General features: G+C 39.6%; 1 protein-coding gene across 6 annotated transcripts in view; it reads left to right on the plus strand.

Annotated features, from left to right (window-relative positions):
* Positions 1-549: 549 nt before the first annotated feature.
* Positions 550-17,245, plus strand: part of PCDH9 (protocadherin 9) — a 963,669-nt gene continuing 946,973 nt past the window's right edge. For all 6 annotated transcript variants that reach the window (XM_075918915.1, XM_075918917.1, XM_075918916.1 and 3 more), the window contains exons 1-2: positions 550-1,143; positions 2,316-5,486. In XM_075918915.1, the coding sequence (XP_075775030.1) occupies positions 2,451-5,486 (3,036 nt within the window). In that variant the 5' untranslated portion in view covers positions 550-1,143; positions 2,316-2,450. The remainder of the gene's footprint in view (positions 1,144-2,315; positions 5,487-17,245) is intronic.

Raw genomic sequence — 17,245 nt, forward strand, 5'->3', positions numbered from 1 at the left:
CTCCCCTTCACGGTGCGACCAGGGAGCGGGGCTCTCTCCCCAGCGCCGCGGTTAAAGCGCCCGTGGCCTTGGCGCGGCTCCCCGCAGGCGAACCTGGGGCGCGCCACGCGCGCCTCCCGCCCGCGGAAAGCACGCCGAGCCCCCGGGCCGGTCTGGCACCGCGCAGGGGAGCCCGGCCGCCGCGCTTCCCTCCCCCGCGCCAGCAAGCCAGGCACCCACAGCCGAGTCCCGCCGGGCGCACGCACGGAGCCCGCGCCGGGAGCCTCTTCCCTGCAGCGGCTCCGAGGCCTGGACCCAAGAGGTCCCGGCTCCCGCGTCTCTCGCGCCGCGCTCCAGCCCGCCGCCGCCCGCAACCCCATTAGCCATTCCGCGCGGCGGCGAGCCCCGTCTCTCCGCCTCCCTGCTGCCCGAGCGACGCGCCTGGCGGCCAATGCCGGGTCTGCCCCGCTCCAGCCTCCGCCCCTGCCGCTGTAACCCAATCAGGTGCCACAGGAGGGGTGGCTTCGCAATGCTCACACCCTCCCTCTGGGCTTATTGAGAGTTATATCAAGAAATTTCAGTTCGGATTCAGAGAGAGAGAAGGAGAGAAAGAAAGAGACACTAGGAGGAAGAAGGGCAGGAGAAGCGCTGGAGCTTCCTTCCATCACTAAAGCAATAACCTAGTAGGATTTTCCTTGGTACCTATCGCCCCAGAGATGAAAAGAAGCGGAGAGAAGCCTCAACCAGCCCAACTCTGACATTTCTAATAAGAACTTGCAGACTGTACCTACCTGCCTCTCTGCACTGACGAGAGAGGAATGGGAAATGTGAGCGGTGTAGAGTGGAAAATACCCCTGCTCTAAAGAAATGCACTGGCTGGGTTTTGTGCTCGCTGGTTGGTTGTGGTGGTGAGTGCACGTTCGGCACCAGAAGGATCGTCGCCGGATAGAAATGAAACGTGGAGAGGATGACTAACGACAGAACTGTGAATGTGTTCTCTGGAGTTGCTAATTTCCCACCCCGAAGCAACACATTTCGCAAAGATCAAGCGTTTGGCTGCTGCTGATTTCTCCAAAACTGGTGGTTTAGCAGATGCTTTGTGCTGTATGTGTTGGATCAGATCCTTGCTGAGCCGCGGCAGATCGGCAAAGGTAGACGACCAGTGTAAGTGCAAAGTTACACATGCACCCGGTCTCTGATTTTTTTTTAAAAAAACATAGCAAATATACCTATCTAGGGAAAGAATCTGTGTTTCTGATTCAGTTGCTGTTCGTGGCAAAGGCTCACCTACTCGGCTGTCTGCATCCCTACCTGCATCACTCTGCTGGAAGTGATCACAGGCATCAGCTACCGTGCAGCTTAATGCAGATAAGATGTAGTGCTTAGGAGCTGACCAGTTCTCCTAAAGTATGTAGATGCCTGGAGCCTTGCACCATTTAATTTGCGGTTACTAGAGCATTTAGGCAGAAGTATTTTTTTAACCTGCATTATCAGTCTGCAGTATTTATGTGTGGTAGCTGCTAATAACATCCTGAGGGGAGATCAGTGTCAGTGGTAAAAGACTGCACCTTTTCCCCTCCCCCTGTGATCAGAGCATATATTTTCCTGCATGTTCTTTGCAAACATGCTGGTTGCTTCTAAGTTGCATTTTGAATCCCCCAATCTCTCTGATGTAGACTGTTTAAAAAATCAAATAAAGTTTAACATTATTAAACATAAGGTGAAGTGTCCAACATCTGGAGAGGAGACATCGAGCTTACTGTGTAAGAAAACTGTGAGTCCTGTTATTGTGTCTTTAGTTAATAAGGATGTGAAGTAGCCAGTGACGACTGCTGCTGCTGCAGCATGTCCGGGTGCTTATTTCCCAGTACCATAGCAGTAGAGCGGGATGCAAGGCACCAAGAGGAAAGAAAAATCTGGTTAGCAAGAAAAAATGCACGGAAGGAAACAACAAATTATATTTGGCAGCTGACATTGCAGTTAGCACAGAATCCTAGAGAAGTACATCAAGGTTTTTCACTTGCACCAAATGGCTGGGTGAAGGGGAGGGGGGAGTGCACATTACTGATTATTACACCATGTGCTAACAAATGATTTGGAAAGTCTGTGGGAAGAGTAGCTGCCTTTAATACTGCAAGTAGTTCATTCCATTCTCAGTATGTGCAACTAACGGGATATTGCTGCATTCGTCCGGGGTTGCTTTTTAAAAGACTGAAACAGAGCTATACAGTGTGCAAGTGTGCATTGCTATAATTAGTAGTAGGTCTTGGTGGTTGTGGATTTGTTTTGGTATTTTTGTGAAACAATAATGCTCGTCTGTGTGATTGTGTTGACAGTTGCTGTCTCCAAATAAGAAATGAGATGTAATGCATCCTGCAGTCCATGCACGCCTCCTCTTGCAAATCGTGCACCATTCCTCCGTGGAAACCTTTAAATCCTAAAATCCAGAAAAAGAGAATAAACACATTATCATGAACCTGCGGGATTTTTACCTGTTGGCCGCTCTGATTGCCTGTTTAAGGCTGGATTCAGCTATAGCTCAAGAACTTATTTACACTATTAGAGAGGAGCTGCCTGAAAATGTACCCATAGGAAACATACCAAAGGATCTGAACATTTCTCACATCAATACTGCCACAGGGACCAGTGCCAGCCTTGTCTACAGACTGGTTTCTAAAGCAGGGGATGCCCCTTTGGTCAAAGTGTCCAGCACCACCGGGGAAATCTTCACCACCTCTAACAGAATAGACAGAGAAAAACTCTGTGCAGGAGCCTCATATGCTGAAGAAAATGAATGTTTTTTTGAACTTGAAGTGGTGATCCTCCCCAATGACTTTTTTAGGCTAATCAAAATAAAAATAATTGTAAAAGATACCAATGACAATGCACCTATGTTTCCATCTCCTGTCATCAATATTTCCATACCTGAAAACACTTTGATCAACAGCCGCTTTCCAATTCCATCAGCAACTGATCCCGACACTGGTTTCAATGGTGTACAGCACTATGAATTGTTAAATGGGCAGAGTGTCTTTGGACTGGATATTGTTGAAACTCCAGAAGGAGAGAAATGGCCTCAACTGATTGTACAGCAAAACTTGGATAGAGAGCAGAAGGACACCTATGTGATGAAAATCAAAGTAGAGGATGGAGGAACCCCTCAGAAATCCAGCACAGCCATACTGCAGGTCACAGTAAGTGATGTCAATGATAACAGGCCAGTGTTTAAAGAGAGTCAGGTGGAGGTTCACATACCAGAGAATGCCCCTGTAGGCACCTCTGTAATTCAGCTTCATGCTACAGATGCAGATGTAGGAAGCAATGCAGAAATCAGATATATTTTTGGTGCCCAAGTAGCCCCTGCAACCAAAAGGCTTTTTGCTTTAAACAACACAACAGGGCTGATTACAGTCCAGAGGTCCTTAGATCGAGAAGAGACTGCTATTCACAAAGTGACAGTGCTGGCCAGTGACGGTAGCTCTACTCCTGCTCGGGCAACTGTCACCATCAATGTCACTGATGTAAATGATAACCCTCCTAACATAGACCTCAGGTACATTATAAGTCCCATCAATGGCACAGTATACTTATCTGAGAAAGATCCTGTCAATACAAAGATTGCCCTAATTACAGTTTCAGATAAGGACACTGATGTGAATGGCAAAGTAATCTGTTTCATTGAGAGAGAGGTCCCATTTCACTTGAAGGCAGTTTACGACAACCAGTATTTGTTAGAGACCTCTTCCTTGTTGGACTATGAGGGCACCAAAGAATTCAGCTTTAAAATTGTTGCCTCTGATTCTGGCAAGCCCAGTTTGAACCAGACTGCCCTGGTAAGAGTTAAACTGGAAGATGAAAATGACAACCCTCCAATTTTCAGCCAGCCTGTAATTGAGCTGTCAGTTTCTGAAAACAATCGTCGTGGTCTATACTTAACAACTATTAGTGCCACAGATGAAGATAGTGGGAAAAATGCCGACATTGTTTATCAACTTGGCCCTAATGCCTCCTTTTTCGATCTGGATCGAAAGACGGGAGTTTTGACAGCCTCCAGAGTTTTTGACAGGGAAGAGCAAGAACGTTTCATTTTCACTGTAACAGCAAGGGACAATGGCACCCCTCCGCTGCAGAGTCAAGCAGCTGTAATTGTTACGGTGCTGGATGAAAATGACAACAGTCCCAAATTTACTCATAATCATTTTCAGTTTTTTGTATCTGAGAACTTACCAAAGTATAGCACTGTGGGAGTGATCACAGTGACCGATGCAGATGCAGGGGAAAATAAAGCAGTCACCCTTTCCATCCTGAATGACAATGAGAACTTTGTGCTGGATCCTTACTCTGGAGTTATAAAGTCCAATGTTTCTTTTGATCGAGAACAGCAGAGTTCATACACGTTTGATGTCAAGGCCATTGATGGAGGACAACCTCCTCGCTCTTCTACAGCGAAAGTAACAATAAATGTAATGGATGTTAATGATAACAGCCCCGTTGTCATCTACCCACCTTCTAACACTTCTTTTAAGTTGGTGCCACTTTCAGCAATCCCAGGCTCTGTTGTAGCAGAAGTATTTGCTGTGGATATAGACACTGGAATGAATGCTGAACTTAAATACACAATTGTAAGTGGAAATAACAAAGGTTTATTTCGTATTGATCCAGTGACAGGTAATATTACCCTGGAAGAAAAACCAGCTCCTACTGATGTGGGGCTGCATCGTTTAGTGGTCAACATAAGTGACTTAGGTTACCCTAAATCCTTGCATACTCTTGTGCTTGTATTTTTGTATGTAAATGACACTGCTGGAAATGCCTCTTATATTTATGACTTGATACGTAGGACTATGGAAACGCCCTTGGACCGGAACATAGGGGACAGTAGCCAACCTTATCAAAATGAGGACTATCTTACTATCATGATTGCTATAGTGGCAGGTGCTATGGTTGTAATAGTGGTAATCTTTGTCACGGTTCTGGTTCGCTGCCGACATGCATCTAGGTTCAAAGCGGCACAAAGGAGCAAGCAAGGTGCTGAATGGATGTCTCCCAATCAGGAAAACAAACAAAACAAAAAAAAGAAAAGGAAGAAAAGGAAGTCTCCTAAAAGTTCTCTTTTGAACTTCGTTACCATTGAGGAATCGAAACCTGATGATGCTGTTCATGAACCTATCAACGGGACAATAAGCCTTCCAGCTGAGCTGGAGGAGCAAAGTATAGGAAGATTTGACTGGGGCACAGCACCACCAACAACCTTTAAGCCTAACAGTCCTGATCTTGCTAAGCATTACAAATCTGCCTCTCCACAGTCTGCTTTTCATCTTAAACCTGACACTCCAGTATCAGTGAAAAAGCACCATGTGATTCAGGAACTTCCGTTGGACAACACCTTTGTTGGTGGTTGTGACACCCTTTCCAAACGCTCTTCCACTAGTTCAGATCACTTCAGTGCCTCAGAGTGCAGTTCCCAAGGAGGCTTCAAGACAAAGGGCCCCTTACACACCAGACAGGTAAATGAGCACTTTTACTGGTCTATAAGTACTGCATACAAGTGCCCAATCAACCAGTATTAAAGTGCCAGTATGTCTTTTGTTTAGGTCTACTTTTAGCTTAGTTATAATATGGAGAGAGAAAAAACGACCACTTTACCATCTGTCTGGAGACTTGTAAAATGCCTCTGATATTTCACAGTTTTAAGAGTCACTGATTATTAAAAAGATCTACATGTTCACATATACACACGCATGCACACACACATACACACATGTATATGTGTGTAGATAAACAACAGATCAAAACTGAAAATAAATTGTTAAAAGCCAAATCGTTTTCCCAAGAGTGTCCCAGTGTAAAGGTTTCTAAAGAAGAAAAACTGTTTCATAATATGCCAAATTCCACTCCAAGAGAAAATTTGTCTGTTTCAGGATTAACTGTGTTACTTTAGGAATATATAAATTCTTTTTTACATTTCAAGTGAGGCTGATTTTAGGGTTTTTTAATATTTCAAACTAATGAGGAATATTGTTAAGTTACTGTTGTTAAAAGGGTTCTTATTTTTCACTTACAAAGACAGCAGAATTTCCAAGGAACTTCAGCTGTGAAGCATATGGTTTGTTGGGAGGATATAACTAAGCCATAAGGAAGTCTTCCTCTATTTTGATTTTAAATGATTTTGTTGTTATAGAGAAAAGTAGGGGGTCTAATAGAATTTTTTGCATATTTTCAAAAATGTCCAAAGTATACTTTCAAAAGGAATGCATTTGCTCTAAATATAACTTAATTATGCAGAAAAACATTAGCCCGTTGTAAATATTTTCTCATCCTTGTTATGCATAAGTGATCTGTCATAACTCATTTTAAACTGTGAAATATGCCATATGAAGAGGGATTAGGAGGCTGAGAAACTCATATTTCAACCAAATCCAGCATTAGTTTTTCTTAGGTCTAATAATTCCTTGCTAATAAAGATTTAAATGCAGTGCTGTCTAATTTATTTCATTGATGCTTGTCTTTTGCCACTAAATTAGAATGTCAATATAGCCTGTAGATGGCACTAAGGTACTGTGTCGCTTGTGCTGGCCAGGTGCCAGTCCTGCAGTAGATAGGAAATGGGGGAGGGAGGATCAAAGTGTACTACAGCCAAAGAAACCTTTTGTTTAATCATAGTTGCACTGGAGCAACCAGTAGTTAGTTAAATTTGCGTGTTTACAAAGCAGCTTCTTAGTCCTTAAATTTTACTGCACCAACTTTCTAGAATTTAGCAGTTAACTTATAATATAGACATTGTACTCTTCAGTGTATGGTGACTTGTCTGAATTTATTAGGGGTCCATAAACTATGAGTCTTAGAGCAGCAGGCATGGGACATTTAAACCTGTCTTTGCAAAAAAATTTTTGTCGGTAGCCAAGTTTATGGCGAGGTAATGCCCTTGCTGTCGCATTAGCCTTATCTAAGATGAATGAGATGTTCCCAAAACCATCTCTTGACTTTTGGGTGTCTGTAAGGTCATATTAACAAGATGCATTGTTTAAAACAGGCACTGACAAGGCATCTGCTGTTTAGGTAATTACTCCAAAACTCTCAACAGACTTGAAATGAGGCATTGAAGGAAAAATTTCGAAACCTCTCTTCACAAAAATCTATCTTTCACAAGGACCTTTAAAGCACTGTAAACTCTCAGAATGTTTTATGCTTTTTCAGTAGCACTCCTATCAGCCTACATGTTTTAAGAAATGCTGATTTAAAAAACCTCCAGTGCAGAGCAGTTCTGAGTAATCTGTGGTTGTTCAGATGAGGGAACAGATTTTTACCCCATTTTGGGTACAAAATTTGAAAATCTATGTTCAGAGATGCTATTAACTTAACTTAATTTCCCAAGTTCTGTTAAAATAATTGTTCTTAATCCTCTTCAGCCTCTTAGAGAAGTTCAAGGAAGTTAAAACTCACCAAAATGATTTACCTGACAGAATATGTTAACACTGAACAGTGATGTTGAATGTGGGTGGAAAACCTGTGGGCAACTTTTTCACCTTCCTTTTTTTTCTTTACATTAAACAAATGTTGCTTGAGATTTACTAATAATACCAGGCAGTATGCTCATATTCTTTTATTATGGACCTGATTCAAATCCTGTTACAGTCAATGGAAAGACTCTCATTGACTTCTGTAGACTTTGAATTAGGCTGTAGAAGAGGTATAATGTTGCAAGATACTGAAAATGCAGCTATATTTTATTGTTCTTTTAATATAAACAATTATTTCAGTTGAGCTTTTCCATTCATAAGCCTGATTTAAAAAAAAAAAGATTTTCCAGTTGACATTGTTGCAGCAACTAAGCATTTAGACCTTATCACATTTTCTGATGTTTGAGTTTAGCCAACAGTGGCAGCATGAGTTAGCAGTATGGTATTTCTCTATATATGATCTCCAGAGTTAGGATGTATTTTTGTTACTGTTCACTGTGATGATACAGAAAGTAGTTTCATAGTTATGGGTTGCTGGGCTTTTTAAAGCCTTGGTGATGTTGAGTATGTCCTTATAGTAGAATATTACATTTTAAATACAACCTTTCTTATGTTAGGTGAAATTCTGTGCCATTGTATTGTTTTCTTGCATTTAGAATTGAAAATTTATGTGTTTTGTGCTAAAAAGCTATAGTAAAGCAATCGCCTGATCTTTTGTAGAAAGTTTTTCTTTCCATAATTTAGTAAGGGTCCATGAAATGTTGGTATAAAAAAGGGAGACTGGGGAATATTTCTCTGGGAAATGTTATCATGATATATTTTCAGTTACAAATGTTATTTGAGATTATTATTCATGATGAAAACACATATACATTTAATTAGGTGCTGCGGATAAACTAAAAAACTCTCATTAACTTTTAAGTCATCTGCTCGGACTGGGTCTTATGATATAATCTTTCAGGACTCCTAAATTTTCAGAATACTTTGTTGGGTTTTAGCTCTGTGATTGCCATTTAATCCAATGAGAACTGTTTGGCTAAACTTCTGCATGCCACTTTGCATTAGGATGATCAGTGTTTCAAAAAGTGCCCAGTAGAAGAACCAAAGCTCGCCCCAAGTGCCTATGGTGCAGAACACCTGGTAGCTGCTCTGAGCAGAGTCCTTTTAAAATACTTGAACTTGGGAGTGTGTTTTAAAAGATAATATAATTAGGAGTGTAAAAATAATGTTACACTGTCGGCTCTTGTGGTTCAGATTTTATAGTCTCTGGTATGACCCATGAATAATACTGAAATCTATGCAGGATATTCTATCAGTGTTCCTTTCAGTATTTAACTGAACAAAAACACTATCCAAATTCCAAAATATTAAGTGTATGCACCAAACAGCTAAGTGCAAAATACAGTAGAAAGGTTTTTTTTAAAAAACCCTACTCAGTGCCATAATAATAGCAGTCAAATAAATAGTGAAATAAGAGACAATGAGAGTGAAATCGCCACACTTCATTCCAGTTCAACACAAATGTAACTCTGTTCCAGCACATTTGGAAGGAGTTACACCACTATAAAGCTGCAGCAACATAGACCTAAAAAATTACTTTAATGTCCCAGTGAAAGTTGAGCAAAGAGTTCAATTCATGAAAGCATTCCTATTCAGAATAGCACTTAAGTGTGCTTAACCTAAAATGCATATATACATCCTATTGAAGTCAATGGACATAAGCACAGAATCAGTGGTAATGACCAGTTTAAATGTTGCCCTAAATAGGAACCACTGCAGTACATGCTTAAGCGGTTTTTGTAATCTGGGCCAAAATTAAACTTTTTCAGAAATGCGCACGATTCCAATGAAGTCAATCAAGTTAAACAAGCACTGAATTTGGGCCTATATTTTTAAACACTCAAAATATAGAAAAAACAAAAAAAAATAAGAGTTATCATAGAAACTTAACACATTAACCATATTACATATTAAGGTACATATTATACCGCATAAACAGTAATACAACATATTCTGTGTGGCCAATTCTGTGCTCCTTGTTCAGCCAATGGGAGTAAGGAGAGTCTATGAAGAATGAAGGCTCAGTATGAGGAGCGAAGATCACTTAAGCTTGCTCTGTCAAATGCAGTTTTTGGCATTTTTTGACTTTGGAGTTTTTAAAATTGTAACCTGAAGCTTTTGTGTTCAGTGCCTCTATTTTGTAAGGGAAAAAAAGATTAAACACTAATGCATCTAATGTGTTTTTCCACAGTTGCAAAGTTGAAAGTGTGTGCAATAGTGGTAATCCATAGTGAAATATCAGTAAAGAATTTTTCATACCTTGTAAAATTTACCATAAAGTATTCCTAGCATTCCGTATTCCTGTAAATAGCATTGTTCTTAGCGGCATTTTTTATGGCAGATGTGCAACATTTCATTTTCTATCAACTATAATTTCATTGTTTCAGTTATGTATACTTATGGTTATTTTATATTTACATGTTAGCCTAGATATTAGTAATTGGTGAGGACTAGCTACTGGGAGAATTTTAACATTTAAAAACTACAGCATTTTTTCCCCTTTGCAAACTCAAATATAGGCTAACAGATTTTGTGTAACTAGCTAAAGAAATTAATCTTTGAACTGAGACTAAACATGGAACATTTAAGGAAAAGGAAAAATGTTCAGGAAATTAAGAGAATGTGAAAACTGGGCGTTATAATGGAAATCTGAACATAACCCTGAACTATAATACTATTTTCAATTGTAATGGCACTGTATATGCTAAACTGTAGTAAAGAACATTTTGTATACACAGCTAAGATACCGTAAAAGCCTAGCAAGCTTCCTTTCTCTTTAAATCCGTTTTCAATCCAGAGGATTTTTGTCTGAATTATTGCAGTCTGTTCTCACCTGGACATGCATTGCCTAACTTTCATAACTGCTAATAAGAATCACACCACACATAGTAGAAAAAATAGGATCCTAGGAATTTAATACTGTTGGAATTCTGTGATACTGTTCTTTTGTGGTTAGGGACATGAAGGGGATCTTTCTAGTTACCATTTCAGATTTTCATTTCCAAAGAATCTATTTTTCTATCACAACATAACCATATCAACCACACTTTATTGACAGCAATTTTATTGTAGCTAGAGGCTTTACAGTAAGCTGTTTATTTCTGTTCCCTAACTCAGTTGACAGCAATTGGGGAATTAATTTTCTTGCCCCTGGTGTGCTTTCTTGGATATAAACAACAGATGTTAAAGATATGAAAACAGTGACCCATTTACATTTTACAACTCTTTAAGAACACAGGCTACCTGTGTGGATTACGCAGAAGTTCATATTAGGGCAGAAAACAAATATACACAATTTAATGTGAGGAAATGCTAAATAATAGGTACGATTGTTTTATGTATTCTATAGTATTCATTTTCACAATAGAGTTGTTTATCCCTATATCAAGCATAAATACATGTATCTGTACACACGTGCACACACACACACCTCATTAATTTCAGTGCTGCTGTTTACCGTAGGCCTCATCTGACCCATTTGGTATTCAACATTCTGAATATCAGATACTAATCAGAAAGCAGTGCATTGTGAAAAATCTAGCAATATTTGGATTTACTTAGCACTTTCCATCTAGAAAGAATCTAAATTCTTTAAAAACTGTATTTATTCGTCCAGCTCTGATGTGAAGCTATCTCTGGTATTTCCTTTGTTGCAGGTGTTGATTCAATACAACACAGAGGGAAAAAGTGAAACTAAATCATTAAGATCATTCTCTATTGCAGTGTTGGGTTTTTTCCTTTTAATTCCCAGACGGTAGTGGAATGTCTTGAGGATAATCTATAAAATCATTTATGCGTGGTATATTACTGTAGACATTTAGGGCACATCTACACAGCAGGGCTAAAGCCAAAATAAGCTAGGCAGTTTGAGCTATGTCAATTGCATAGCTTAAGTCAAAACAGCTTATTTCAGCTTTTGGTGCTGTCTACACAGCAGGAAGTTCGAGAAAGAGCACTCTTCCTCTGACTTCCCCTTTCTCCTCATAGAATGAGGGTCACAGGAGTCAGACAGAGTAAGAATCTCCTAGCTCAACATTATTTTGACATTATGTCAAAATAACTGCTTGTAGTTTAGATGCGGACTATGTTATTTCAGAATAACATCAGTTATTCCAAAATAATACTGCTGTGTAGACATATCATAAGTTGAAATTCTCTGATTTACACTCCCACACAATCCAATTAACAGAAAGGGTAATACTCAGAGTGTAAATCATGGAGGAATTTACCCATTTCTCTATTTATTTCAATTGTGTTGGAAATCAACGTGAGAACATAATGGGTTATTTGTTTTCTCGTGCCAGGATTCCAGTCAACAAGGAACTTAAGCACTTGTCTAAATTAAAGCATATGACTAGTCCTTATATTGCTTAAGCATTTGTTTAAATTTTAGAAACTTGCTGAATTGGAACATTAAGGCTTGACTACACACAAAAGTGTACTGTGTTAATTATACTATGATAGTTTGAGTGGTAGAACCTTTTAAGCGTGGATGTAATTATATCACTATAAAGCTATTTCTGTATGGCAGGATGGATAAAAATCAATGATTTTTATAATAATCAATACAATTCTCCATTTCTCATTTAAAAATAACAGTTACAATTAAATCTTATCACAAACGTGCTAGACATATACTTATTGTCTCATAAAAATAAATTAATGTCTTTAGTATGTCCAGCCTACCTGCTCTTTGCTTCTTGAAAATTCTGGGCTTTCAATTTCTCTTTCTCTATAGACTAACATGTGCAAAGACTGGATAGGGTTATTTTTGTTCTGTGCTTATGTGGTGGTGGTGGTCTTCAGCTAAGCATGGCAGAATTCGTTAAGACTGTGTAAAGCAATGGTCCCCAACCTTTTGGGGCTGCTGGGAGCCCGGGGGCAGGGCCGCGCATGCTCCTGGGGTGGGGGCTGTGCATGCGCTGCGTGCCCAGGGTTGGGGCCGCACATGTGCCGCTCGCCTGGGGTGGCACCTTGCATGTGTTGCTCGCCCGGGGTGGGAGTCGCGCATGCACTGGGTACCCGGGCCCTGAGGCACAAGAATGGCTCGGGCCGTCCCTGGTGGGTGCACATAAATGCCCCGGTGGGCGCCATGGCGCTTGCGGGCACCGTGTCGGGAACCACTGGTCTAAAGGCAAAGAGACAATATATAGGAAAGGACAGAGGCAGAATAGAAAGGAACAGTGGAGTGGACAGGAAAGAAAAAGGGAAAACATTACTCAGCATACACACAGCTTCATATATTCCCTTACACTTTTGCCACAGAAAAGCCGTCTCATGGCTTGTGGGTGCAAAAGAAAACCTGTCAGGGAGAAAAAGGAAAATATGTCAAGTGTAAGCACTTCAAGAAAGAAATTCAGGGCTTAGCTGTAAGAATGAAACATCATAAGGAAAACTGCTTGTTGGGGAAAAATATATATATATGAAGATGTGGATATGTCTGAAGAACAGTGTGAATCGACTTTGCAATGCATCATTTTTCAGGACTCTTCCTCTGTCTCTTACTCTAAGTGTGATTTAGCAAGTAACTTCCTAAGCTGTTTGCTAGGGTGAATGTTGCTACAAAAAAAGTTTAGTTTAGCTAATCCTTATGGCTTGTTTAATTAGTTAACTAGGTTTATAATCTGTTACCCAAAAATACTGTACAGAAAGTTGCAGTAAGAGAAATCCAAAGGTGCCAGTTGCCACTGTTATTTTCTTATTATATATTATATAATACATGCCCACCTTTTATTTTTGGAACATCATGACCAAGACCATAATGGTGATTCGTAAGTCTATTCCCTGTTTTACTTCAACATAACTCAGCTTTCCCAAAGGACCCCCATCCTATATTTGTTTTCAATGGGGCATACTCCAAGGCTTCGTCTAAACTGGCATGATTTTCCTCAAATGCTTTTAATGGAAAAGTTTTTCCGTTAAAAGCATTTGCGGAAAAGAGTGTCTAGATTGGCACGGATGCTTTTGCGCAAAAGCACTTTTTGTGGAAAAGCGTCTGTGCCAATCTAGATGCGATTTTGCGCAAGAAATCCCCGATCGCCATTTTCGCCATCGGAGCTTTTTTGCGCAAAACAGTTCTCAGTTGTCTACACTGGCCCTCTTGCGCAAAAGCATTTGCGCAAGAGGGCTTTTTCACGAACGGGAGAGTCATTGTATTTGCGGAAGAACACTGACAATCTTACATTACATCGTCAGTGTTCTTGCACAAATTCAAAGCGGCCAATGTAGACAGCTGGCAAGTTTTTCCACAAAAGCAGCTGCTTGCCAGTCTAGACACAGCCCAACTGTTTTTAAGTCAAACCTCCTCTCCGCCCCCCTCTGTATGGGGTGTGAAATAAACTAAATTGGTATAAAGCACCTTTATAGTGATCTAACTGTGATCTGTACCTGTCTAACTATTTGGTAATGGTTAGACTGATATAAAAAGGTATGCAGATTAGCTCATACTGCATGGATATGTCAGAGAAACATAGGGCCCATTATATCTTTATGTCAGCTTCATACTGTCCTTATTAAAAAGGTTGCACAAGGTGTAAATCATGGAAGAATTTGGCTCATTTTGTCAGTTATCTCCACATTTTTAAAACAGTTTCAGTCTAATCCCTGGTTTTGTGAGTGAAAACACATTTGGTTGTTTGATTATCTTATTTTTAGGCACATTCTGGTAATTGAATGGAAGCAGGTTCACCTGCAAAGATCATGCCTATCATTTCTCCTTTCATTTGCTACTTTAACAGTTAGCAAGGTTAGCAAGAATGAAAAGTTATTTTAAAGCCTCTGTATATCCTTGTAGTGGTTCTGCTATCACACCACATGAAAAGTTGAAACTTGAATTGTTCACCCTTTGTCAGGAGATTATCTAGCATTACTTCAAGTTGTCACACTGTTGCTATAGTTTATTGTGAAGTCTCTCTGTAGTCATGTTATTTTTTTGGAAAATACTACACTGTATTTTGCATTAATAAAAAGTCTGACACTATTATAGTATTGTTTTAGAATATGCTTGCTCTACCCTTAGGAAAAAAAATGGAGTCAAATCGTCAGGTGGAGTAAATTAACATAGCTTTATTGAAGTAAAGGAAATGGTGCTAATATACCATTACCAAGGAAATGGTGAAATATCTAAAACAGGGCCACCAATGGGGGTTTGGAAAGGAATAATCTGTTTCGGGGCCCACCGATTTAAAAAGGACCGCTACTGAAGCAGTGTCAGGAGCCAAAGCCATGGGCCCTTTACATTACTTCCAGAGCCCTGTGCTGTATGCTCCAGGAACTCCTGAAGGGCTGGTGAGGGAGGCTAGACCCAGCTGTGCCCCTTCTAACTAAGACCCTGCCCCTTATGGGTTAATGGAGCCAAACGACCTTTCACTTTATCCACGAGCATGACAGATCTCTCTGCAACCCTGATCCAAAGTATACAATAACTATGAGTAAAATAAATATGGGCTTGATTGAACTCCAGATCAATCCATTTTGAATTCAATTACACAGTTGCAGGGCACCTCCTAAAATCTATCTATTACCTCTATTGACATCAGCGGGAGGAGGTTTCAGATAGCACCAGAGGAGACAAAATTTTTTTGAAACAAAGCAATAAAGAAAACAAACATTTATGCAGCCTAATGGATGGAAGGTGAGAAATACAGTTTTACTGAAATCAATTTGTAATTTTCTCAAGATGCCAGAAATTATATGAACGTGGTAATATGCCCAGATGCCACAAAAATAAAAGATCTGACACTCTATATCTGTCCATATATTTATCTTGAGTTTAATACTATTGTTGTTTTAAGGTGGCAAGTACAGTCTGCTTTTGTTGATGTCAATGAGAGTTGAAAGACCTTACTGTTTTGTTGAAAATGTTCAACACCTCCCATGGTCAGCTGTTTATATTAATATTGTTAATTATATTATTGTTTGAGAATCAGTTCCTGTAAAGTATATAGAAATATTATTTCTATTAGTAATAATGGTTACTTTTTAACTTACGTAGTGATATTGTCCTTCAAATATATGTTAAATGTAACATTGCAAGTTCAAGCCCAAAATCCTCAAATAGTAAGGCTTGCAGGATCTCGCCCTATGTTTTTAAATGTATACATCCATAGTGTGTATGTACAGAAACATGCACCCAGTACAGAATAACATTTGATAAATTCTTCTTTGAAATATGGACCTAATCCAATGTTCCCTCAATTCAATGGAAAGACTTCTTTTGACTTGAATTGGCATTGGATTCAGCCCTACTTGCAGTGAAGTTAGTTCTCTTCTTGTAATAAGAACACAAGCTATTTTGGTTTCTTGCCTTTTAACCAGTTTTCTCTGTTTTGCCTCACTGCAAATGGTTCTTTGATATAATATTCTGTGAATTTACTATCATTATAAAAAGTGTGCTGTAGATTTCTGATATATAACTAGAACCAATTAGAAAAAATGCTATTCTGTTTGACTATTAAGACCATTCTGTGAAAAATACTTCCCATATCTCTTTTTTGTGCATGTGTCTGCAGCTGCCTGAATTTTCAGTCGCTTGTCAATTTGGATCACTTTAACCATGTCAGAAATACAGGTCAGAATATCAGTAAAGTGTTACCTAGCCAGTAACGGGACTTGAAATTGCATTCAAGTTGTGACAACAGTATCCAGAAACATGGCTTAGTCTGAAGTCTTCAGTGTCCAGAGCAGCAGGAGGTAGACGCTGCACCAACAGTAAAGCTGTAGCCCTCCCTGTATTTTTAACACCTGCCAAATAAATTAATGAATGAAATCTGCGTCTATCTAAGAGATAGTAAACCTCACTTGTTGAAATGGAATCTCTCATGTGTACTGGAGATGGACTATTCTATTTGAGATTTCATCCATTTTTATTTCAGAAAGCTGTTAAATCTGTCAAATATTTCAGATGGAAAAGAATGCCTGCTTTTTTTTCTTTTTTTCTTTTGTACACTACAAGAGCACCAAGATGTCAATCACCAGAAATACAGTGTGAGACAGGATAGACATGTTGCCATGACTGACATTTTATTTTTATTTTAAAACTCCCTTTTTTTCCAGAAATCAAAATTAGTTAAAACCGGCAGTGCTTGATTATGACATGGCCTTCCTGCGAAAGTAGATGACAGGTGTGGATATGGCCAAGGGAAGTCACTTCTAATATGTCCTGGTACTGTTGTTCTTGTCTCCTGGAGGAATCCTTTTGAATGGGGTTGTTCAGTCTGTGGGGTTTGTACAGCTGTAGCTGAGCACTGCTGTAGGGCGTCCAGAACTGGCAGTTCATTTAAGCTGTTCATCTATCAGAAATATGGTTCTGCATTTTTAGCCATTAAGTGAATGAGATGTAAATACACTTGCTTTGTTTGTTTGTGGGGTGGTTTTTTTGGGGGGAGGGGCTTAATGTTTACATCATGCAGTCTGTCACAGAGTGATGGAGTGAGATTATTCCTGTATGGATTGCATAGAAGTCATGACACGTAGCAAGGCAAAGGTGCAGCCAAGGGCTTTTGGAAAGCTACTTAAATGCCATAAAAAGTAGTTTACTTTAACCCTTCCTCCTGAGTTGGCTATTTTGGTTGCCCTCTGTCATTAGATGCATCAAATAATAATTAGAGTCTGTTGGTATGGACAACTTTGTGTGACCTCATTAAAACTCAGTGCACTGCTTATTGCCATGTGATTCCTCAATATTTTATATTGCAGATTAAGAACCTACCAAGTTACTAACTGCTTGTCAGTAGATTTTAATAACT

The sequence above is a fragment of the Pelodiscus sinensis genome, chromosome 1 (genome assembly GCF_049634645.1).
Source record: "Pelodiscus sinensis isolate JC-2024 chromosome 1, ASM4963464v1, whole genome shotgun sequence".
Classification (NCBI taxonomy): Eukaryota; Metazoa; Chordata; order Testudines; family Trionychidae; genus Pelodiscus; species Pelodiscus sinensis.